General features: G+C 41.6%; 1 protein-coding gene and 1 pseudogene across 1 annotated transcript in view; both read right to left on the bottom strand.

Moving 5' to 3' along the window:
• LOC122481631 (aldehyde oxidase 2) overlaps positions 1-1,908 on the bottom strand; it is an 87,253-nt gene extending 85,345 nt beyond the window's left edge. The window contains exon 1 of the mRNA XM_043577434.1: positions 1,676-1,908. Coding sequence (XP_043433369.1) covers positions 1,676-1,729 — 54 coding nt within the window. The 5' untranslated portion in view covers positions 1,730-1,908. The remainder of the gene's footprint in view (positions 1-1,675) is intronic.
• Positions 1,909-4,742: 2,834 nt separating this feature from the next.
• LOC122479513 overlaps positions 4,743-25,973 on the bottom strand; it is a 71,228-nt pseudogene continuing 49,997 nt past the window's right edge.

Here is a 25,973-nt window from a genome sequence, read left to right as displayed (position 1 = left end):
CCATTTGTTTTTGTAGAATTTCCAACTCAGTCTTTTTTACTCTTGGAATATTTTAAATTGGGGAGAGACTTGGATGGTGTGTGTGTGTGTGTGTGTGTGTGTGTGTGTGTTTACAATGAAGGGTCCTAGAAGGAAGAAGTCTGTATAGGAAGGGTTTCTCATCTGGCACCTCTGAAACACCTCCAGCAGGGACTACATTTGATAACATGAGGGATCTCAAGAGTTGGTAGCAGAAAGGGGAGGTGGGGAGAGTTGCTGTCATCCTCAAGGGATCTCTGAGTGTGCTAGTCCCTTCAGGCAGAGAGGCTGATGGTGAGACTTGTTGTCCAAGCTCAGGACCCAGGGCGCCTCTGGTGGAACACTAGAATTCCTACCTCCCGTTCCTTGACAAGTAGGGGAGTATCACTCAGAAGCCTGGAGGGATCATCTCTGGTGCTTCTTTCCCATTTGCTCATTTTGTAATATTTCCTTTGACTTTACCTTTGCATTTCCTGAAAACACCTTAGCCATTCTGTTGCACCAGAGGAAAGGAAGAAACAGTGAGCTATTCATATTAGGTTCTTCCTTTCTCCCCAGAAGAAAAATATGAATTTCTGTAGATCCCAAAGAATAACTCTGGGCTCGTGACTCAGAAGGGGCTTGGAACAGAAAATAGAGGAAGAAGCCTCCAAAGTCTAGGCCAGTGGAACAAATGAGTTAGGACTCAGCTCTGGAAAGCAGGTTTGGAAGAATGTATGGTGGCTGCTGGCTGTGGAGACTGGAGACAGGAGACAGAGTTACAAGGGACATGATGAGAACTTAGATGCTCTCTGTTCTATTTCCTTTCTTGGGGTGGGAGGGTGGACATGGAAAAATCCCAGTTAGGTTTGTGAGATCGGGTAGCCAAGGGGCCTTACAGGAGGTGGAAAGATGCCAAAGAAGCCATATGCCTTGGGAACTACATAATGGTTCCTTTGAGGGAGAGACTGTGGCTCATGAGCAGAGTGGACCTGGCAGAGGGCACTGAGGGTCAGCCAGTGGCCTGTGTGGACAAGTGGTGAGAACCAAAGAGGGGATGCTAGGAGAAAGTGACACTGGAAGAGCCCCTCTTCTTGTCACATATGTTCCCCCTAGAACTTAGTTACAACCTGGGAAAGAGGGGATGGATTGAAAATTGACTGCAATTACATTTCGACTAATTCTGATTAATGGAGTCTCAACAGAAAAATTAAGTTGATAAAAACAAAGGAAGCTCTATTTCTGGTCATCCTGAGTTTGAGGATCAAGATATGTTACTAGATACAGTGCTTCCAGTATATCAGGCCCAGTGCTAAGTGCTTTATAAGGGAAAAGGGGGTTCCTAGTCAATAAAAGGAGCATTTCTCTTTTAATCTTTTTAGGAAGTAGATTCTAGGACTAGGTAGTCTGAGGCTCAGGGAGGTGAAGCAACTTGCATGAAGACATACAGTAAATGCAAGAGCTGGATTGGAACAAGACTGCTTGATGCCAAGGCATATGTGATTAACCCTAACGCTTTACCACCTCCCCATATTCTCAGAAGCCGAGTCTTGGCTGAGTGGGGAAGAGGCCAAATTAGTATGGGTTCTTCACCCCTGGCTTCTTGTCCCTGACTGGACAAGAATCCCCCTCAAGCTAGTAGTCTCTGCAAGCCACAGTAGTATCACCCAACACTTACCTTCTTCCCATTCACAAAGAAAACCAAGTCATCTGATTTCGGTGGGCAAGACATTGCACCTGTAAATAAGTTTCACCTTATAACTCTAGATGCAGATGTTCTTTGGCGCCAGAGAAATGAAAATATAGCACTAAGCAACAGAAATCCCTCTCTGTGAAAGAGCAGGCAGCTCAGAGCCCCAGAGAGCAGGGCAGGGGGTGGAGACTCCCTTGCTTTGTGGCCTTTTAAGTCTAGGGCACCTGTGTGGCCCAGCCTCTCTTACTCTGCTTCCCACCAATCCTGGCTTTGAAGCTCACTCCATGCACAACCCACCCCTCTTCTTGCTTTCTTGTAAGTTGGAGGGCTGTAGTGTGAAGACCATAAGCAACCATCTAAACTTAAACCTACTCTGCACACTGTCTCAGCCCCGGGAATATATTCTGGACAGATTTCCTTCTTCTCAAAGAGAGCTACAAGTGGGCTTTCTGAGAGCTTGCACTTTTCCAACTTTTTTCTTATTTGACTCAGAAGTGTCCTCATAGGAAATCATATGGATAAGTCTACTCTGTGTCCTAAAGTGGAGGTGTGAGGTGCCACAACCACCCAGCTCCTCTATACTCTCCTTACTTCCTCCCCATCCACAAGATTGCTTCACTGGAAAAGGGTGACATAGTCAAGGTAATCACTTTGCAGGTGAATAAAATGAGACCCAGATATGTGAGATCAGTAGCTCAGGGTCACATAGAAACTCAAGTGGCAAAGCACAAACCAAAACCAGGATCTCCTGGCTTAAGTAACCTTAAGTGTATAGATAGATTCTTTAATAAAAAGAAATATATCATTTTTGATCTTTCTGAACATCTCCAGTTAGATATTAGGGGATAAAATCAAGCAGTTCTTGTTCTTTCAGGTAATGTAATGCCCAGAGTTGGCCTCACATATGGGTAAAGCAGGTAGTTGCTCAAGTGGACTGGTTTCAAGAGAGGAGGCAAGACCTCTCTGCTCCCAAAAGCTTCCTTCACAAGTGCATGGAGGCTTGGCACACCATTGTTAGAGTCAACTCTTTGTGTTAAGATGACCTTACCTTGTGACAGGGCTCAGGCAAGAGATGGCAAAGACCTAGCATCCTCTTGACTTGGTTAACTGAGGAAGATCCTCTTTCCCACTCGGTTCACATGTGGCTTCATGATCCTGTCCACCACAGAGTTAGTCCAGAAATACTCCTAATCAAATGGAGTTAGAAGTTTCCAATTTTGTTTACAATTCTTCTTCTTTTTTTTAAGCTTATTTATTTATTTTTGAGAGAGAGTCAGAGAGAGAGAGAGAGAGAGAGAGAGAGAGCAAGTACAAGTGGGAGAGAGGCAGAGAGAGAGGGAGACACAGAATCCGAAGCAGACTCCAGGCTCTTAGCTGTCAGCACAGAGCCCGATGTGGGGCTCAAACCCATGAACCATGAGATCATGACCTGAGTTGGAGTTGGATGCTTAACCAACTGAGCCACCCAGTTGCCCCTCTTTACAATTCTAATGCCAAGGTTCCAGGCATATCTGTCTTCCTACACCTGTGGAGATGAGTGTCTCCACACGTGTTTGGGTGTGTATGCAGGTGTTTCACATGTGTTAAAAAGCTGTTGAATAAACCCACAACAGGGTCATGAGAAGAGATGTTGGGGATCATGCTGTGAATTAGGTATGACCTTCAGATCAGTCTTTTTGGTCATGTCACTCCTGCTAAAAATACCCTCAGTAGCTGTCTGAGACCTGGAACATAAGGTCCTAACTCCTTAGCCCACGGTGCAAAGCCCTTCATAGTCTGTCTTTGTTTCTGACCTGAGACTCTTTTACTCTTCAAAAAAGTCTCATGCTCCAGCCAAACTACTCCTCTCATCATCCTTCTTCTGCTTAAACGTGGCATTGCTCTACTCAAAACCTTCCAAATGTGGTTATGGCCTCCCACAGCACTTAGCAAAACCCCATATGTTTTCCACGGAGGCCCCATGGGACAGGACCGGACCTGCTCACCTCCCCAAGTGCATCTTCATCCCCTTTCTCCCTTGTTTGTAATCCCTGGTGCATTGACCTTTCCCTGCTTCTTGAGTGTGTGGAAGTCTTTCCTGTCGTAAGACCTTGGAGCGTGTTATTCATTCAGCCTCAACCTCTCTTCTCTTAGACATTGGCATAGCTGATGCCTTCTTGTTATTTGGGTTTGAGCTCTTCCCTGATCACTCAGTCTGCAGCAGCACCTCTGGCACTCCCTTTTCTACCCCGCTGATTCATTCTCTCCATTGCACTTGTTACTACCCAATATGGATACTTGTTCACCTTTCTATTTGCTTTCCCCACTAGAACTTCATCTCCATGAGGTTACAAACATTACTTTCAATGCACCACTGTATCCTCAGGCCTAGAATGAGTAAAATGCCATAGAGTAAATGCCCAGTAAGTATTTTTTAAGTGGCTGAAGAAGGCTCTTCCATGTCTGCAATCATAGCAACCCTATTCCTATCCTGTTGAGATTGCCCTCCCTCTCTCCATCTTTATCTACCATCAAAAAATAGATTTGAAATCCTTTCTCTTCTTTCTGTTAATTCCAAAAGCAACTCAGATCCAACCAACTGCTTCTTTGCCTTTCACTTAATACACCAGGAACCAGGAAACTAATCTCTTAACTGCCACTAATAGTTGGTTGTCTATTCAATGTTTATATCTCACTTTCCCAATTAGGTAGTAAGCTCTTAGTTAGAATAGCTGGTTGTATCCCCCACAGTGCTCAGCATGAATGACAACTTGTTTATTGCAGGGGCTAATGTATGCTTGATTGATGACCTAAGACACTTTTTAGTGAAGGAGGGAGGCATTAGTAATCCATTCATTCACTCACCCAGTAGGTACAGACATATCACTAAATATTTATCATTGTGAGAAGCAAGAAACATGGGAATTAGCTTTGATTTGGGGAGGGGGATAAAGGAAGGCCTGAGGAGGGGACATCTAGTCCTGAAAGATGAGGAGGAGCTGATTCTGTGAGAGCTGGGAACGGAGGAGAGGCAGCCTGGGGAGAGAAAAAGTAGAGACTGAGGCCTTTCTGTTTAAGGGAAGGGATTGTTTTTCAGGATCCACAGTCCATTCACCACCTCACTCTGCCCCTAAAAGAGGGAAATTAGTGAACACCGAGAATTCGCAATTCCCATTTACAGGAGCACGGACTCTCTCAACGAAAAGCAAGGATCATGGGGTTTCAAAATACTTAGAGGAATAAATCCTTCAGAATCAACATAAAATACAAGTGTTTAACATAGAGGAACAGTTTTAGAGTACTAAAGTGTGATTATGGTATTAGACTCAGAAGATATAAAAGTAATTTGGATTATAGAACCAAATACATTAATTGCTGGGAAACTGAAATCTGACCTTGAATGGCTTCAGAGAGGTATTTTTCAAACTTGTTTCAGCCAGGGAAACTTTTGTTTGAATGAAATCTTATAAAGTGTAAACAAATTAAACAAAAAGGTTACTGCTTAGCCCAGAGGGCTGGGGGTGAGGCCTGAAGTCCTCTGGTTTTCTCTCAGAAAGCCCAAGGGCTCTGGGGAGCTCATCAGAAAAATGACTCACTGCAGAGTGAACAAAAGGTTGCCCACAGTATGAAGGTAGCATGAAGTCTTTGCCAAGGTTTTCTGATCCTCAGATCTTATTCAAGACAAAGGGAAAAAAGCCACCACAGTTTTTTTCCTTCTTGTTTTCCTTTAATGAAAAGGGAAGGCTAAATGTCTTCACGTTTAAATGGATTATTCTGGTAAGTGAAAGAAACCTGACATATACTGACTCATGAGCTTGAGGTTTGTTATAAAAATACACTTAAGAGTTACATCAAAAAATCCCTGTAACCCAATGGAAGAATTAATATTCTCAGTGACACCACCCTCCCCAGCAATCCAAACAAACCTGTTTCTGGGGAAAAAAAAAATGCAACAAATCCTGGTCACAGATGTAAATGGAAAAGTACTGGCCATGGCTTCAGTGTCCCTAGGGCACTGCCTTCTGTGGTGAGCTCTTTAAAACCCAAAGGTAGAACACAGTCAAGCAGACTGATAATGGGGCACTTTCAGGACTCCTGGCTTGGTCATTAAACATCTATATTCCAGACCCTCTATTCTCAACTGTTTTGACTATGAGGTCCTTCCCCCCCCCCCCCCCCCCCCCCCCCCCCCCCGCCTCCCAGCTCCCATCTCTAGATCAAGGCACCTGAAAATTCTGTTTCTGGTGAGCACCTGCTTCCTGGCATCAAACTTCTGGCTGTCACAGAGAAGACAGGAGACTCACAGCTTCAGGTTTCTGAGAGGGAAGAAGGGCAATGGGGACCATGTAAGTGGAGCAAAATACCCTCTTCCTGCCTGGATAAAGACCACCCTATCTGAGGAAAAGGATCAAACAGTAAAGTAGCTCAGATAAGAAGGGTAAAGAGGAGAGGAAATCTGAGAGCATAGGGCAGGCTTTTAGGGAAGTGTAATATAAATGCTAGAAAGAGTCATATAGTAAAAGAAATTCAATTAATGGTGTAAACTAAAATACACAACAGCCTCAACAGCTTAAGTGTTGGGGGGTTGCTGGGGAGAGGGGAAAGTAGAAGCCACTGAAGTCATCTCACTAGGGCAAAGGGTGGAAATATGGGGACAGTTGGAGCAGGAGGCCAGGAGAGTAATTTTTCATGGGGGAAATATTTGGTATCTTGTTTTCAAATAGTGGTAGAGAAATATGTGTCTGTTTATGAAAGTGAGTAAATGGAAAAGTAAACTCATGGTAAAGTAGAACTTCAAAATTAAGAGAAGAAATGCAGGGGTGCTTGGGTGGTTCAGTGGGTTGAACGTCCAACTTTGGTTCAGGTCATGATCTCACAGTCTGTGTGTTTGAGCCCCGCCTGGGGCTCTGTGCTGACATCTCAAAGCCTGCTTAGGTTTCTGTGTCTCCCTCTCTCTCTGCCCCTCCCCTGGCCTCTCTGTCTCTGTTTCTCAAAAATAAATAAATAAACATTAAAAAAAAGAACCAGCTGGTTGTCCCTGAACAAACCAGCAAGAATAATGAAAAGGAAGTTTAAGACACTTTAAGTATACTTTATATTATGTTTATGTTTAAGATACTTTATATTAAGTATATGACACATGATACTGTTAAAAAATAAAAATTCAACCCAGTAAATGTAAAGATCTAATTGGCTTTATGCAACACTCTATGAATGGGGAAGCATCCTATCTAGCAAAAGAAGGGAACTCCTTCAGGGTCTGCCTCAGGGGCAGAGAGCCTCTTTCCTCAAGGTCTTGCAGGGGGTTGGGGGGATGGAGGCAGCCCCGCAGTGACTGAGTGCCATGGGGTACAGTGGGGGTACACAGGCCTGTCTCTTACAGCCTAAGTGGGACCAGTTGGTGGAGATAGTGCTTGCTCCAAGGCTCCTGCTGGGTTCCTGATGCCTTGGGGGTCTTGCTTGACTTCTCCTTCTGCCCAATTCTGCTTCTTCAGACTTCCTGTGCCAGGTGTCGATCCCTGAAAACATCCTGCTCCCCATACTCTGTCTCAACATCTGCTTCCAGAAAACTCATCCTGTGGTTCCACGTTATCTGATAGCGTGAGGAATTTGGCCATTTTACACCATTGTGCAGAGGATTTAAAGACTTTTTCTTAAAAGAAACAACATGGCATGTAGCTGGCTCAGTCAGGTAAGCATTCAACTCTTTTTTTTTTTTATATATATATGAAATTTATTGACCAATTGATTTCCATACAACACCCAGTGCTCATCCCAAAAGGTGCCCTCCTCAATACCCATCACCCACCGTCCCCTCCCTCCCACCCCCCATCAACCCTCAGTTTGTTCTCAGTTTTTAACAGTCTCTTATGCTTTGGCTCTCTCCCACTCTAACCTCTTTTTTTTTTTTTTCCTTCCCCTCCCCCATGGGTTCCTGTTAAGTTTCTCAGGATCCACATAAGAGTGAAACCATATGGTATCTGTCTTTCTCTGTATGGCTTATTTCACTTAGCATCACACTCTCCAGTTCCATCCACGTTGCTACAAAAGGCCATATTTCATTTTTTCTCATTGCCACGTAATATTCCATTGTGTATATAAACCACAATTTCTTTATCCATCCATCAGTTGATGGACATTTAGGCTCTTTCCATAATTTGGCTATTGTTGAGAGTGCTGCTATGAACATTGGGGTACAAGTGGCCCTATGCATCAGTGCTCCTGTATCCCTTGGGTAAATTCCTAGCAGTGCTATTGCTGGGTCATAGGGTAGGTCTATTTTTAATTTTCTGAGGAACCTCCACACTGCTTTCCAGAGTGGCTGCACCAGTTTGCATTCCCACCAACAGTGCAAGAGGGTTCCCGTTTCTCCACATCCTCTCCAGCATCTATAGTCTCCTGATTTGTTCATTTTGGCCACTCTGACTGGCGTGAGGTGATACCTGAGTGTGGTTTTGATTTGTATTTCCCTGATAAGGAGCGACGCTGAACATCTTTTCATGTGCCTGTTGGCCATTCGGATGTCTTCTTTAGAGAAGTGTCTATTCATGTTTTCTGCCCATTTCTTCACTGGGTTATTTGTTTTTTGGGTGTGGAGTTTGGTGAGCTCTTTATAGATTTTGGATACTAGCCCTTTGTCCGATATGTCATTTGCGAATATCTTTTCCCATTCCGTTGGTTGCCTTTTAGTTTTGTTGGTTGTTTCCTTTGCTGTGCAGAAGCTTTTTATCTTCATAAGGTCCCAGTAATTCACTTTTGCTTTTAATTCCCTTGCCTTTGGGGATGTGTCGAGTAAGAGATTGCTACGGCTGAGGTCAGAGAGGTCTTTTCCTGCTTTCTCCTCTAAGGTTTTGATGGTTTCCTGTCTCACATTTAGGTCCTTTATCCATTTTGAGTTTATTTTTGTGAATGGTGTGAGAAAGTGGTCTAGTTTCAACCTTCTGCATGTTGCTGTCCAGTTCTCCCAGCACCATTTGTTAAAGAGGCTGTCTTTTTTCCATTGGATGTTCTTTCCTGCTTTGTCAAAGATGAGTTGGCCATACGTTTGTGGGTCTAGTTCTGGAGTTTCTATTCTATTCCATTGGTCTATGTGTCTGTTTTTGTGCCAAAGCATTCAACTCTTGATTTTGGTTCAGGTCATTATCTCACAGTTCATGAGTCCACTTAGGATTTCGTTCTGTCAGCATAGAGCCTGCTTGGGATTCTCACTTTCCTCTCTCTCTTTCAAAATAAATAAATAAAACTTAAAAAAAGAAAAAGAAACAACATAGATATCCCAGCCCTCCTGTCCCAGCCCTCTTTTTGACCTCTCCCATTTCTAACACTTGAGCATATGTGATTATCTTCAGGTTCAAGACACTGAACAGAAATCAAGTCCCTCCCTACTACTATTCACTCAGCTCCATTTGCCCAGTGTTTTTGTAATCTGGCACAAGACTGTTCTGTCATAAGCTTTTGGTCCAGAAGAAGTAAGACATCCTTGGCCCCATGGGTCAAAAGGAGCAAGGTGGAGCACAGGGAGTGTAGACCTGCCACATGGTATTTCTCTTCTGACAAACTTTTATTGAACCCACAGTTAAGCAATAGCCCCGGTAGGTTTCTCAGTAACAAGAAATTGCAGTTTTGCCCAAAGATAATAATTATTATGTGCTTTTATCACTGAAAGGGCACTTCACCATTTATGGACCACTGGTTAAAAAGATCATACTTTACAGTTCTGTGTAACTCTCACTGTGATAACACTTTAAAATTAGATAGTCAATAATTAAATTTTAAGATATTTATGTAAATTAATAACATGGATTAAGTTTTATGATAGATACTAAAAACTGTCAAATTTTAAGGACATTACAATATTAATCCTATGTTTGAAAACTGCTATCCTATAAAATGTGCTATTTTTGTAAATACTTTCTCCCCAACCCCAATTCTTCAAGTTAATTACTACTTAAATGATCAGACTTATTTTATAAAAATTCAATTTCTTTTTTTTTTTAAGTTTATTTTATTTTGAGTGTGAGAGAGAGAATGCACATGCATGCAAGAAGGGGAAGAGCAGAGAGAGAATCCCACGCAGGCTCCACGCTGTCAGCACAGAGCTTGACACGGGACTCCATCTCACAGACCATGAGATCACTACCTGAGTCGAAATCAAGTCAGAGGCTTACCCAAGTGTTTTCAGAGGCTTTGCCCACACAATCTATGAAATGTAATACTTTTAAAATTAATTTGCATCTGTGACAAATGTGTCCTCCTATTTTACTGGTGGAAAAATATACCAGTAACCCTATTTTTGCTGTTATGTCTGGCACAATGAGTCTGTGTGGGTTGGGTTCTAGGCAAACTAGATTATTGGGTAAATTCAGACATTTAAAAATATATGTATACACACAGACTTCTCTTAGAATAAGAGACACTGACTGAGAGACTTTTCTTTGGAAAGAGGCTTTTCCTTTCCACTGCCAGCCTTCTCTTCTTCCAATCTGGTCTCAACACACATAAACAGTCATGCACGCTAATTCTTCCAGCACAAAATTACTATTAATAAACACAGAGTTTACCATCTAGCACACAGATCACAAGTGATTTAGTTTTTTTATTTGTGTTTCAAACCTCATAGGGACTGAACACCTTCTCTGGCATAACCCTGAATTTCCTTAGGAAAATGCAATGTAAAGTAGCGAAGAAATAACTGAAAAAAAAAAACCAGTATTTTTGTGTTCCTCTGAAATGGCAAAAGGAATGTGGTGCTGATTTCATCTATTAGACACCAAACCAAATCAAGGTGATTTGAGATCACCATTTTACTCCGTATGGTTTTCCAGAAGAAGACACTATACCACTAGCATGGCTCATGGCAGATGAGGACCACCTGGAGGCTTTGGATGGTTTATATCCCTAAGCCTCATCTAAACAGGCCATATGGGAGTGGCAGGAACCTGAAGATTGTGGTAAGGCTTGCAGTGCTGGAGATCACAAGAGCCAATTACAGACATCTCTTCCAATCCCATGTTCAGAGACCTCATCGTTGGTGGCTTGGAGTTGGCCAAGGTGGGCGTACTTACACCATGGAGATTGGCAAACGTTATAAACCATGTATTTTTCAGGCAAGCTGGTTATTACAACCAAACCTTTGGCTTTGTGGATCCAATCCTGAGAGTTTTGGGGTGGATGATTTTAGGAGTCAGCAGATTTCTGAAGAACAAAGAATGAGCATTTTCTTCAGTTGTTCCAAGGTAATGAGAACCCTACCATGTTTTAAAATCATGATGCTGTAGATATTCAGTATAATCCAAATGAAAAGAAGAATTTTTGATTCTAAGCTTCCTTATATTTTTGGTGCAAATTTGCATCCTAAAACATAATAATGCAGTGACCCAAACCACAGAGAATAACCAAAAGATACTAAAATTATCCTTGACAATTGGGTGCCAACCTACATTTTGCTCTGGTTTGAAAATTTTAAGGTCAATCATGTATTCTTTAATTTTCTAAGAACAACATAGGATTAAGACACATGGATAGACTAAGGTATAAATGTTGAAGGATCATCTTTAGGAATCTAAAAAAGATCAAAAGAAGGAAGATAATTAATAAAATGCTGTTATATAAAAAACTTGTAATTCAGAAGAAAAAATTTAAGGTTTCTTTTTTTAATTTATTTTTGAGACAGAGAGAGAGAGAGCGTATGCACAATTGGGAGGGGGGCAGAGGAAGAGGGGGGGACAGAGGCCTGCACTGGCAGCAGAGAGCCCAATGCAGGGCTCAAACTCATGAACCATGAGATCACGACCTGAGCCAAAGTCAGATGCTCAACTGACTGAGCCATCCAGGCACCACAGAAGAAGAAGAATTGTTTTGTTTTGTTTTGTTTTTTAAAGAACAAGTCAGGGGCACCTGGGTGGCTCAGTCAGTTGAGTATCTGACTCTTGATTTCTGCTCAGGTCATGATCTTATGATTGTGAGATCAAGCCCCATGCCAGGCTCTGCACTGGGCGTGGAGCCTGATTGGCATTTTATTTTTCTCTCTCTTTCCCTCTCCTGCTTTCTCTCTCTCTCTCTTTCAAGATAAATAAATAAACTTTAAAAAAAAGAACAAGTTGATGTCCATTTTATTATCAAAATTATATAGTTTTCTTGTTTCTTTCAATCCTTGAGACATAAATCTTTTTATCCTTATATACTTCCTGTGTTTGGGATAAGATATGTCTTATTCAGAAGCCCTGTAATTGCAATCTAATTTTATACTAGAGCCTCATTTAGGGTTGCAGTAAGCATTTCCATATAGGAATAGTCCCTGAGGATAGTTCTAGACATATTTCAACAGATGGAAAATGAAACTGTCATTAGTGTGTCATTACAAGGCATATCAAAGAGTGCCAAGTGACTTGATATTTTAAGTTAAATTATTTTTATTAGTTTGCTTAACAAATACTTTCTGAATAACTGACCAGATCAGATGTCCATTTAACCTAATTTGGTTATTAAGGTAATTAAAATACCGTATCAAATTCTTTTTGATAAAATGTTTCAAGAAATAAGCTACCATGTCCATTTGCTACTAGCACTGGCTCAATTGAGTCTGATTTTCTTTGAGGTCTAAAACAAGCCATCATTTGAAGAGGTTCACTCACTCTGCAGTTGCTTTGGAGCATATAGGTAGTAGCAGGTGAAGGCAGAGTGAGAATTTTTATTGGAAAACATGAACCTGCCCTGTGCTTTTGTCATGTTTACCAAATCTATACTAAGAACCTGGAAGTCCATGAAAGTGGTGATTACAACAGGGACCTCTCCTCACCACCCTTACCATGTCAGTAAATTGATCCATACAAGTTATCCTAACCAACTCAGGAGTTGCTGGGTCACTCAAGGTGAAGGTCTTGGTCAGCCCCCTTTCTTTATGGGCAGCAGTGACTGCATTCATATATGGTCAACAACACGGAGGGTTCCAATACATTCCAGCCTCACCCAAACCCTGAAAGGAGGGCAAAAGGCTGTCAGAAATGTCTGGTTCTCCTAGGACTAATTTGTGTACATCCCCCCCCCCCCAACACACACACTCTCTCTCTCTTTCTCCATCTCTCAATTCACCTCTTCTGGCTTTATAATCCTCGGAGTAGAGTATGTCTGAGTTGCCAGAACTGAATTACCCTCATGCTGATTTGTGTATGGGGTCCTCCTCAAAGTAGCTCATGAAAATATCCCAGGACATCAGGACATCAAGACAGCATGGTATTGGCACCAAAACAGACACATAGACCAATGGAATAGAATAGAAACCCCAGAACTAGACCCACAAACGTATGGCCAACTCATCTTTGACAAAGCAGGAAAGAACATCCAATGGAAAAAAGACAGCCTCTTTAACAAATGGTGCTGGGAGAACTGGACAGCAACATGCAGAAGGTTGAAACTAGACCACTTTCTCACACCATTCACAAAAATAAACTCAAAATGGATAAAGGACCTAAATGTGAGACAGGAAACCATCAAAACCTTAGAGGAGAAAGCAGGAAAAGACCTCTCTGACCTCAGCCGTAGCAATCTCTTACTCGACACATCCCCAAAGGCAAGGGAATTAAAAGCAAAAGTGAATTACTGGGACCTTATGAAGATAAAAAGCTTCTGCACAGCAAAGGAAACAACCAACAAAACTAAAAGGCAACCAACGGAATGGGAAAAGATATTCGCAAATGACATATCGGACAAAGGGCTAGTATCCAAAATCTATAAAGAGCTCACCAAACTCCACACCCAAAAAACAAATAACCCAGTGAAGAAATGGGCAGAAAACATGAGTAGACACTTCTCTAAAGAAGACATCCGGATGGCCAACAGGCACATGAAAAGATGTTCAGCGTCGCTCCTTATCAGGGAAATACAAATCAAAACCACACTCAGGTATCACCTCACGCCAGTCAGAGTGGCCAAAATGAACAAATCAGGAGACTATAGATGCTGGAGAGGATGTGGAGAAACGGGAACCCTCTTGCACTGTTGGTGGGAATGCAAATTGGTGCAGCCGCTCTGGAAAGCAGTGTGGAGGTTCCTCAGAAAATTAAAAATAGACCTACCCTATGACCCAGCAATAGCACTGCTAGGAATTTATCCAAGGGATACAGGAGCACTGATGCATAGGGCCACTTGTACCCCAATGTTCATAGCAGCACTCTCAACAATAGCCAAATTATGGAAAGAGCCTAAATGTCCATCAACTGATGAATGGATAAAGAAATTGTGGTTTATATACACAATGGAATATTACGTGGCAATGAGAAAAAATGAAATATGGCCTTTTGTAGCAACGTGGATGGAACTGGAGAGTGTGATGCTAAGTGAAATAAGCCATACAGAGAAAGACAGATACCATATGGTCTCACTCTTATGTGGATCCTGAGAAACTTAACAGGAACCCATGGGGGAGGGGAAGGAAAAAAAAAAAAAAAGAGGTTAGAATGGGAGAGAGCCAAAGCAAAAGAGACTGTTAAAAACTGAGAACAAACTGAGGGTTGATGGGGGGTGGGAGGGAGGAGAGGGTGGGTGATGGGTATTGAGGAGGGCACCTTTTGGGATGAGCACTGGGTGTTGTATGGAAACCAATTTGTCAATAAATTTCAGAAAAAAAAAAAAAAAAAAAAAGGATAGTGGGACAGCTAAAACCTCTGTTCCTCTGCCCAGGTAATGTCCTAAAGACCAAAGCCTTTGGTGCCCTCTAGAATATTCCAACTTGGGCTCCAGACCATTTATGTTTAACTCAAAACCCAAGTAAAATAACCACAATCTTTATGGCTAAGCCTGAAAGACTGAAGTGCTTGCCTCTGAAGTGTGAACTGTTGAAGTCCGCATGTGTGCTAACTTCCTTGGTGTGTGTTAGATGTTTCTGAATTAACCATGTGGTAACATTATATTTTGAATGATTCACCAACGCTTCTTTGTACTTTTTTTTTTCTTTCTTTCTTCAAAGTAGTGTGGTCTGTGGTTTGTGTCCAGGCCCTTAGTAAGAGATGAGACAAAGGGTTCCAAGCAGATAAAGCCTATCTCAGGCTTTGGTTTTTACTCTGAAGCAAATGTAGAGGGAAAGGGATTGCTGGTAGAAGTAAGGAGGAGGGGGTGAGAGCAGAAAGGTCTTGTGTCCTATTTGGAGCAAACTGGCAGGGAGGTGGCTACACTCTAAAAGGCAGAATTGCACCCTATGTTAGGATGGTCTTTAGAGATTCTCCCAGTACAGAAGAATAGATAGAGGCCCTTCAGACAGGAACTCTTGCCTTCCTCCCAATCTTGACCTACATTCAAAAAAGAGAGGCAATTTCCTAGAAAACCTAAGGTTCATCTGCCATCTTTCTGGCTAGATGTGGGCTCAAAACAGAACTTGTGTTTTTTGTGCACTTGCATTCAAGAGCTCTCACCATAGGTCTTTATGGGTCAGTTGAAGCCCATATGGTCCAGGGAATGTAGAGTCAATACCTCTTGTATTAGCAGCTATTAATAGCTCAGAGCAAATAGTGAGACACTTGTTTGAAAGCTGATTTGGGGAGAGTGTGGAAAGAGGCAGATAAACAAGAAAAAATTGAGTCTGGAGGACATGTGAGAAGGGTGAAGAAAAGAAAGATCTGGGTGGGTGAAATTTGCCGACCATTTCAGTTTTATCTTGTGGTGGCCCTTAGCCTAATGACCCATGATGCTTGGTTCTTCCTTGACCTTTCTTGTTTGATTACATTTGTTTCATGATCTCAAGACTGAGCACCACTCTGCCATGAATTGGCTTTTCTTTTCCCTTCTCCTTGTCAATTCAAGGGAATAAGCAAATTCAGGGAGCTGTTTCATTATTTCTTGAAAGAGTAGGTTGTTATAGACTGAACTATGCTCTCTCAAAATTCATATCCTCAAGTCCTAACCCCTAGTACCTATGAATGTGACCATATTTGGAGATAAGGTCTTTAAATAGGGGTCTTTAAGGTGTGCCCAAATCCAATATCACTAGTGTCTTTATAAGGAAAGGAAATTAGGACACACAGAGAGAGACATCAGACATATGCACACAGAGGGGATGACTATGGGAGGGCACAGTGAGCTGGCTGTCTGCAAGCCAAAGAGAGGCCCGAGAAGAAATCAAACCTTGATCTCAGACTTCTAGTCTCCAGAACTGAGAAAATATATCTCTGTTGCTAAAGTCACCCAGTGTGTGGTAGTTTGTTATGGTAGCTCTACAAACTCACATAGAGGTCTTGATTTCTTACCTTGGTTGGTTAAATGACAGTGGGATTTCGGAAGTGCACCAAAGTGACACAGAGCTCTTCTGGTATATCAGTGACAGTAGGGATTTTGTAGTCATCTGGACTCTGAGAATAAAGCACACCTTCTGGGAAATATTTCAGTTCTTCTATGGTATATGATCTCATGGCTTGGATAAATTCTCTTTCAATCTATAAGCAAAAATTTCACAGTTTATAAGTATATGATACTGATTGAATATATATTTCAATGTGACTGAAAATGGAGCTCCAAACCATAGTGAGTCATTCTTGACAGCCTAGTGTGGATTTTATGAAGGGTTCTTCAGGGTCTAGTGTTTGCCATCCTGCCTGGCCTCATCCCTAGTTCTTGCCCAGGTGCCCCACACTCCAGGTACCCGACACTTGTCAAGTTCCAGGTAATTATCAAGCCTACTAGATTTCACTCAGATCACCAAGTCTTTGTTTTTTTTTGTTTTTGTTTTTAATGTTTATTTATTTTTGAGAGAGAGAGTGAGAGACAGAGCATGAGCAGGGGAGGGGCAGAGAGACACAGAATCCAAAGCAGGCTCCAGACTCTGAGCTGCCAGCACAGAGTCCAACATGGACCTTGGGTTCACAAACCGTGAGATTATGACTTGAGCTGAAGTCAGATGCTTAACTGACTGGGCCACCCAGGCGCCTCCAGAGCTCCAAGTCTTTGTAAATGCAGTTTCTCCTGACTCTCTTCACTGCTCCTTACCTCAGCTTGTCTTCCTGGAGAAGTGCTTTTCATCCTCCAAGTTCCTGCCTATTTGGAGCGTGTAGATCCTCCTACCACTTCCTGGTTGGATTTAGGAAGCACTTCCTTGAGGCTCACTGAGTCTTGAACACATTCCCCCATCATGGTGGCTCTCAGAGGGCATTTTCCTTGTTCATCTCTCTCCTCTTGCTCTCTCTCACATTTATAAACATTCTGAGGCCTTGACCTTCTTGTGTTCTGTTATTAGCATGTGGCCTGGTACATAGATTCTTAATAAATATCTGTTGAATTAGATGAGAATTAGCTAACATTAAAGGAACATGAACTAGAAAAATGGAACACTATTAAGTTATAATATATGGATTCTTCTCTTTATAAAATACTATGAAGAGTAGATAAATGTTAAACAAGACGTGATGAAAAAATCTTTTATCAAATTAAATATTTTTTATTAAAAGCCATTTTGAGTTCTATTTACAAACTGTTATGCTCTAAGGGGTGTCTGCCTGGAGGTTAAAAAATTGAAGGAGAGTTACTGTTTGCATTTTATTGAAATGTAAAATTAAGGAATAAGGCACACAAATTTAAAAACTGTATTTGGATATTTCCAAATGTTTGTCCCTAAAGGAAAATATCAAAGTCCAGGAGATGCAGTCTAACACACTTCTAGTTTTCTTTCCTTTTCCAATGGGACAAATGTAGGGTTTTTCTGTCATGACATCTCCCTTTCTGCCTTTGCTTAAACAATAAAGAGGCAAGAATGAGCTGAGAGGAGGTAGAAGAAAGGGAAGGGAGGTACAAGAAAGGGAAAGGCGATGACTGGATGAGTCATGTGAGGGTCTCAAACTTTAAAGCCTTCGGATGAATTTCAGGTGTAGGTTAAATGTGCAGATTCTGTCTCAGCCAGTTAGGATGGAACAAGTATAATTCCTGCACAGGAATGTTTCCCATAAACACTTATAAGTACTTCTATTGCAGGGTCTGAGGACCACATTTTGAGAAGCACAGAGGGATCAATAAAACTATTAGACCTTATAAAGCCCAATGGCCAATCCAGGTAAGCAAGTCTCTCAGGACTTTAGGATGCTGGGAAGCTGTTGGCAGATGAAAGCACCACGTGTCTGTCAAGTGCGACACCAAGCTGCTCAACCTCTCCAGCATGCTGCTCGGGTGAACACTGTGGGCTGGCTGCCTTGCCTCACCTTGGGGCAGTTGGCAGGTCTAGGGTGGGCTGATGTGGCTGGTCCACTGGCCCCACTTTCAGTAGCAAGGCTAGAAAAAAACAAAGCTCCATTAGTAGCTGGAAAGGTTTTAACTCAAAGTTTAAAAAGACTTGGGTGCAGTGGGGAGCCTGGGTATCTTAGTCTGTTAAGCACCTGGCTTTGGCTCGGGTCATGATCTCATGGTCCATGAGCTTGAGCCCCACGTCAGGCTCTGTGTTGATAGCTTGGAGACTGGAGCCTGCTTCGGATTCTGTGTCTCCATCTCTCTCTTTGCCCCTCCCAGCTCATGCTCTGTCTCTCTGTCTCAAAAATAAACAAACATTAAAAAAAAAGACTTTGGGTGCATTAATTTTATTATTTATGAGATCAAAATCAGAGTTAAATTAGGAAGCAAAAAAATTGTGCTTAAGCATTTCTTTTTCTTTTATATTTCCCTAAATTGCACACTCTGTATAAATTTAATTTACTATGAATACTAATGTAACTTTATTAATATGTACTTATATAGTGTTTCCTAAGTATGAACATATTAATATTCATGAAGAAAAATTAGAAGGCACAGAGAGTTATAAAGGAGGAGAAGTCACACATACTCCTGCCATACAAAGACAATGATTAACTTTTTTTTTGAATTTTCTTCCAATATTTTATCTATTTGTGTGTGTATGTAATATAATCTACATTGTAGAATACTTGCACCTGGTATAAACAATATTTGGAGGACTCTTGGAAATAATATTCTGAATGGAACTGACCAGAAGTTCCTATGGTCATGGGGTGGTCTTGGTATCACACACCTGTCCAATGCCCAGGGCTGGGTTCATGCTGAAAGCAGCATCCATGTCAATGTCAGTCCTAAGGAGCTATTCCAAGAGACAATGTATAATGGAAAAATATTATTTATTTAAAATAGATCTTTACTAAAATTATATATGTGTTCCTGGTTCTTCCACTGGGAGGATCAAGTTGATTATTATGTACACATAGAAAACATGTCAACGTTTGTGTTTATACTATCCAGATGGTGAACACAAATGTTGCTCTTTACCTTATGAGCCCCAGTCAGACAGTCGGCTTCAACATCAGAACAGGATGCTCCATAAACAGAATGTGGATAGGCATCACCTTCCTCCTTCTCCCAGTCCATATCTGTGTGGTAGCCTCTGAGAAGAGAAATCAGCAGTGAAAAGAAAAGGCCCTTTGCCCATGAGTGGTCTCATTGCTCCCTGGACTGTGAGGCCTGGAGATGGACAGAGCACCTACCCCATGGTTGAAGGCCTCCCTCCCCTTCTTTGGCAAGGGGGACGTGTGACCAGAGTTCTAAGAGTAGCACCGCAGACACAGGGTGAAGGTCCATCGGTGTATCACCCCTCCCCTCCAGCACATGGTTACTGGAACTGGTCAGAGTGTGTGTAGATAGCTATGGCGTCCCTCCTGGTCAGCAAACAGCTGTGGCCCCAAGGAGTCCCCGGGCCTCCCTGCCATGACCCATGACTAAGGTTAACAGTGGGCATAGCAGAGCTCCTGTGCTCTCTGGGCATCTGTTCAGGTTTATGAGTGAGCACCATCTCTGCCCAGGTGTAATCTAAACCAAAGTAAAAATGTCTTTTACTTGAAATATCCAGTAGTCAAGAGATTGATGGATTCTTCTAAGGCTTTTGCAATCTGGAAGACATGATTAGTTATGAAGAAATACAAGCTTAGGGAAAATAATGAAAAATACCTTGAATGCTGGGCTTGCCTCCTCTTGTTTAGAACAAGCTTCCTACCCACATTTACTTATGCCTTTTATACGCCATAGGTCATGCTTTTCAAGAGAGATGCTTAAGGGCAGCTGCTGTGCTCTGAGGCCCTCTATTTTTTTAGGTTGCACAGTATAAAGTTTGTTATTTTAAAACCCTTTTTAGCTTTTTAAATTAAGGAGGGGGCTAGACCACATTCATGTACTTTTTACAGAAGTATCTACACAGATAAGTATATATACACACACATGTTTATATGTGTATGTGTGTGTGCATATAGATGTATGTACTTTTACTCTGCTTTTTCTCCCCCAAATTATTTGGCTGGGTGTCTCAGTATATTGTGTCAGCTTTCCTACTGGAGTAACCTGAGTAGGGCTGGAAATAATAATACTAATTGTAAAAATAATAATAATTATTATTAAAAATAGAGTAATCCTTTTTAAAAAATATTTTTATTTATTTTTGGAGAGAGAGAGAGCATGAGCAGGGGAGGGGCAGAGAGAGACGGAGACACAGAATCTGAAGCAGGCTCCAGGCTCTGAGCGGTCAGCACACAGCCCAACACGGGACTCAAACCCATGAACCATAAGATCATGACCTGAGCTGAAGCTGGATGCTTAACTAACTGAGCCACCTAAGTGCCCCCAAAATAGAGTAATCCTTTCATAGTAGGACTGCTATTATCTCTGCTGCTCTGGGGAGAAAACCAAGGTCCTGAGGCATTGTAGGGGAAACTTGTCAACTAAAGCTAGTAGTGACAGATCAGGGACAGCAACCCTAAGTTGTGTTTTACTTTACAGCCCCTGCTGTTATCATGTTCTGAAATAAACTCAAGTTTCCATGAATACAGACATTGGTTTTGCTCTTTGGAAAGGCAGAAGTAAATGTTAATAAATGCTTTGTTTCTTGAATGGGCACCACTGATCAGCCCATGCACTGAGGGCCATCACCCATCTGCATGTATCTGTCTTTTCCTGGCAAGGATAATAAAGAGAACATTCACTCACTCCTCCCATCTTCCTGCAGGTTTTTTCCTGACGATTGGCTAAAGACGGGCCATAAGAATTTGGCAGGCATTCTAAAAGTAAATATTTGAAATGACATCAGAAAAAGAAGGCACAGGAAACAGCAAAATGTTAAATATTTAAATCAATTCTAATGTAGTCTCTCAGTTTTGTGAACCTGCTTCCCAATCCTCTAGGCAGGGTTTCTTAAAGTTGAGTAATGTATGGAACCCCTTTGAGGAAACAAATATGCCTGTGGATCTCACAGTGTTGATGTCAATTATTTTTATTATAATGTTGTTTTAATATATGCTAACATAAAGCTAGGTAGCGTCTCCTTAGAGTTATAGCTCTTTTATACCCCCAAAGCAAAAATAAAATGATGAAGCAGAAAAACCAATCTTTATACCAATAAAATTCAAATAACAACATTAATTTAGTTGGTTGATGATGTTGTTTCTCTGAAGCTAAATGCTGCTTGGAATGTGGAAAAAGCCTTTATTGCTCTAGCCCACATATGTTGAAGTTAAGTGTGCCTACTGTGTGCCAGTCAACAGATCAATTTCCTGTCCATCCTTCTTCTTTAAAGTGCCACTAAATTTTCATCTATGCTTTATACCTTGCCATCATCTGCTCTTCACTGGGCAAGAAAAAAACACCAATTACCTATGAAGCCCATCTCTGCTCTTTTTTTTTTTTTAATTTTAAATGTTTTTTTATTTTTGGGAGAGAGAGAGACAGACAGAACGTGAGCAGGGAAGAGGCAGAGAGAGAGGGAAACACAGAATCTGAACTAGGCTCCAGGCTCTGAGCCATCAGCACAGACCCCGGGGCGGGGCTGGAACCCATGAACCGCGAGATCATGACCCAAGCCAAAGTCAGATGCCTAACTGAGCCACCCAGGTGCCCCTCTGCCCTTTTCTTGTTGCCGTGACACAAAAGATAGTTCTTGGTCCCAAATGTGGGCAAAGAGATCTCATGGCAATACCCCACTTATAAAGTGGTCATTCTGATGATGTAAAATATACTTTAAAAAATTTTTGAACATTACTAGTGAAATGAAAATAAGGAGGATTGAGGTGAAATCTCGGGCCCTTGAGATTATACCTGCTGACCCCTGATATCAGTGGGCCCCAAGTTGGCTTCCACCCTTACTTCAAATATAAATCTGTTCATGTCTGCCCTTACTTATTCATCTTAGCCTCAGAACACCTCTCATGTTCCCTCTTAGTTTCTGTTCCTTCTTTTCTATTATCCACTCTTTGGGAAATGGTTTCTGACTTCTCATGTGTTAGGGAGATCCTTGTTTTCATAAATCTATCTTTATGGTTCATTCATCTTTCAATCACTGACCTTATTACAAATGGGTGCCTTCTAAAAGAGGGCCACATCCAAGGCAAACCAAAGTTACAGGGTTTCTGCCTGCTCAAATATCAGGTATTTGTCTCCTTATTGTGTCCTGACCTCATACTCCTACGCATAACTTTACAGTCAGCAGTCTGATAGTCTCCTAAGATAAGTGTCCCCTATTTAAGAGAGTGAGATATTGCAGAGAACAGTTTCATTCTTTTGTGACCTCCTGAATTCCTTTCTTTGTATGGAGAATTCTCTCACCTTATATTCCTTGGTAGGGTCACCTTCCTCTATTAAAGCTCTAAATGCCAGATACAAATTTTTCCAGCTTTTTTTTTTTGCATTATAGAACATTTCAAAATACATAAAAGTACAGAGAATAGTGTACTAGCTCCCCTTATCCAGCTTAAACAATAAACATTTATACCCCAACCTCACCCCTCTGCTATTTTTCTTACCTCTTCTACTTTGCTCCCTTCTGCTCTCTCTGCTCCAGTTCCCCTGACCTGTTGTGGCTTCTCGAGCACAGTAAGATCTTTCTGCCTACAAATACCTGCATGGCTTCTTTCCTTGCTGCATTCAGGACCAGGCTCAAGCACTTATTCATTGTCTGCTATGAGGTCAAGCTCTCTGTGTTTCACTCACTGCTATTCCCTAAGTGTTTGTAGCAGGACCTAGCATATGACAGGTCCTCAGTAAATGTTTAAGTCACTGTGGGATCAATAAAAGAGGTCACACAAATTTACGACTTTTCTTATGATGATTCTTCATTATAAAATATCAGAATATTTCTAAAAATATGTTGTTTCCTCTTTGTGTATGTGTGTGTGTGTGTGTGTGTGTGTGTGTGTGTGTCCCTGCTTTATCAGTGCTTGAGATTATGCCTCATCATGTGTTGGGTGTCTCTCTGGCACCTGGGCCTGCAAGGTAACTAGAATCTGGATAAAAGATGAAAGATAGACTCAGTCACCTACATGTTTTAACCAAATTAGAACTTCGCAGAGTGTTTCTCTTGGGTGCTAATTCTATAGTATATTAAGAGGGGTTTTATTAATTAAAATGTTTTCATGGTTAAGTAAGCTTGGCAAAAACAGTGAAACAAAGTTAAAGAGGTTTCTTTACTGTGGGGCTTGTCAGAGCCTTTATTATGCCAATATGCATCATAAGCCTCTACAAGTGGGATGTAGTATGTAATATTTTCCAAACTTCTTGGCTATAGAATCCTTTTTTTCCCCCACTGAGAACGTCATGGGATCACTGTTCCAAGGAACATACTTTGGGAATCCATGGTTCACATGATATATGGGCATATTCAACAGGCTGAAATTTTCTCTTTTCATCTAGGTGTTTGTCTTTGTGGGTGACTAATGGTTAATCAGTGGTTTTCTGGACATTGGAGGGTGGGGAGGAGAGAGGTGGTGGTGGCGGCTTTGTTGCATGATCTTTGTAAGCCATCCAATGATTCTATGAGATGGGTGGTATTTGGGTGAAGTTTTGCAGAGAGGAAACTGATCCTTAGAGAGGTTAAAAGACAGGCCAAGCCTACCTGGAATTAGGATGTCTTATTAGTGATGGGATTACTCTGTACTTCTCTGGTGTGCTGGGGTGAGAGCAGGGAGGGACACTCTCACCTAAGACAAAAGGAGGTTGCTGAAGGTACAGCAGAACATTAATTATGAAAAACAGCCCAGGACATCAGAAAAAGCACCAAATGGGAGCCTAAGAAAACTGGACTTGGAGTTTTGGTTCTGTAGGTAATTAGCTAAGTGATCTGGAACCAGCCACATGATTTCTCTTGGACTCAGTTTCATCTTCCATAAAAGAAGGGTGGGGACAAGGTCGACGTCACTGTGAAGATAGGATTGGGCACCATGCTGGTGCTTGCTTCAGACAGATGTATCTATGACTGGGGGATGTCTAGTTCTTGACCAGTCACCTGCCAGAGGTAGAAGAAAAGTATTGTTTATTTCATTGGTTTTAAGTCCCCTCCCCCCCCATTAAAAACCTTTCATTCCTTGGGGCGCCTGGGTGGCGCAGTCGGTTAAGCGTCCGACTTCAGCCAGGTCACGATCTCGCGGTCGGTGAGTTCGAGCCCCGGGTCAGGCTCTGGGCTGACGGCTCAGAGCCTGGAGCCTGTTTCCGATTCTGTGTCTCCCTCTCTCTCTGCCCCTCCCCCGTTCATGCTCTGTCTTTCTCTGTCCCAAAAATAAATTAAAAAAATAAAAAAATAAAAAATAAAATAAAAAAAACCCTTTAATTCCTTTTTGAACTGAATATAAAACCTGAGTATCCTATTGGGACAAGCATTTAAGATAGCCTCTTGAGTTTTATATGCAGGTTATGAGTTTGAAGATTTTAAATGGCACTGTAAAAGATATGCTGCTTTTCAGGGACACGTGGCCAACCAAAGAATCTTTTTGTACTTTTATACCACTTTCATAGGAACCATGTAACACTACGGTCGCTCTGGGACATCTTGCTTAGTATGACACACGCAGGCAAGGTTGAGGTCCTGATCTTACTGTTTCACTTTCATCTTCTTGTGACTTACAGACAATTTAGCAGACTATGTTTCTTTTGTGGGACATTTTGCAGGCATAAGGATTTTGTTGTAAAGAAGCAGTATATGTTCAAAGAAGGCCCTGTGGATTTTTGTAATTCCCAATTCTGAGCACACTATTAAATAATATTTTTTTTAAAGAAAGTATTTTCTCCCTATTTCTCATTTGGGAGACAAGCTTTGTCTCTCCACTCCCTGCCACCCCACCAATGGCTCCCACATTTTTTATTCAATATTCAACAAATTCTTATTTAAAAGAAAAAAAGAAGGGGAAATTTCCTACTGCAAATAATCTCTTACTCTTTAAACAGTATTAGAAATATTTCTTTGAATTAGTACATGGAGGCCAGTCATGTGGAATTCTTAAGTAGAATGTGAATTCTACAAACATAATCTCTCATCCTATTAAACACATACATTTCGAACTGAAGATCTGAATTAACATAGCATTCCTTTGAGCAGGTGCCATAAAGCTGGAAAGTATTCTTTCTTTGAAAACTGGCATCACATTTTTCAGAAGACCTTTTGTATGCAGAAAGAATATATCACATATTTCCTCAATTCTAACACCCAGTCCTTCTCTTTGCAGTTCCGCATTGCTGAAATCAGGATGAGTCTTATAATTGATCTGTGCATTTAGAATGATGGTATTTCTCCTGCTCAACAAAGAACACAGTTGCTAGGCTGACAGTAAGGTGCTACACTTTTCTATAGTGGAGAGGATGGGCACTAATCTTACCTGAATCATTTTGGTGTGATGGCCTTGTCCCATTTCACAGCCACCATGAGTCACCAGGACAGAGTCATCAGAACAGATGTGGATTAGAGTGGCAGCCTGGGGGAAATAACTGCACCAGTTTGGAAACTGATATGGCCAAATGTTGCTGAGAGTTTAGCTGAGGTTGCCAGATTAACAGTTTTGCTTTATTGACCCAATGTATCACTGTTCATACTGGAAAAGAAAGCCATTATAGGTGGCAACAGACAACCCCTTTCAATAACTCCCACACTTAAAAACCATAAATGTTGATGTATGAATGGTGGCTCATCTCCCCTCCAACCAGTCTCCTGCATACTGGAGGCCTTGTGTAATTGATTTAGGCCTCTGCAAAGACCCAACTTGCACAATAGTCTATTATTCTTCCCTTGTAGGACATGAAAATTAATTTTAGAGCAAATAGAACCTGTATAAGTAATTTCCAGGCACAAATTGTCTTGGATACTAGAGGAGTTGGAAGATATTGAGATGTTTTAATGGTTTCCAAATGCTGCTGACCCTCAGGATCAGGGTAGGGAAAAAGTATGGGTCCCATTCTGGAAATTCCAACTCAGTAGAAGATTGGAGGAAGGGCCTAAGTATCCATTTTTTAAGCTCCCAGGTGATTTTGATGCTTGGTCAGATTTGGGATCCATTGATTTAGTCAAAATTCTTCACTTTGCACATGG

The sequence above is a fragment of the Prionailurus bengalensis genome, chromosome C1, assembly GCF_016509475.1.
Source record: "Prionailurus bengalensis isolate Pbe53 chromosome C1, Fcat_Pben_1.1_paternal_pri, whole genome shotgun sequence".
Classification (NCBI taxonomy): Eukaryota; Metazoa; Chordata; class Mammalia; order Carnivora; family Felidae; genus Prionailurus; species Prionailurus bengalensis.
The sequence above is the reverse complement of the archived record's forward strand: the minus strand, read 5'-3'. Positions and strand labels throughout refer to the sequence as shown.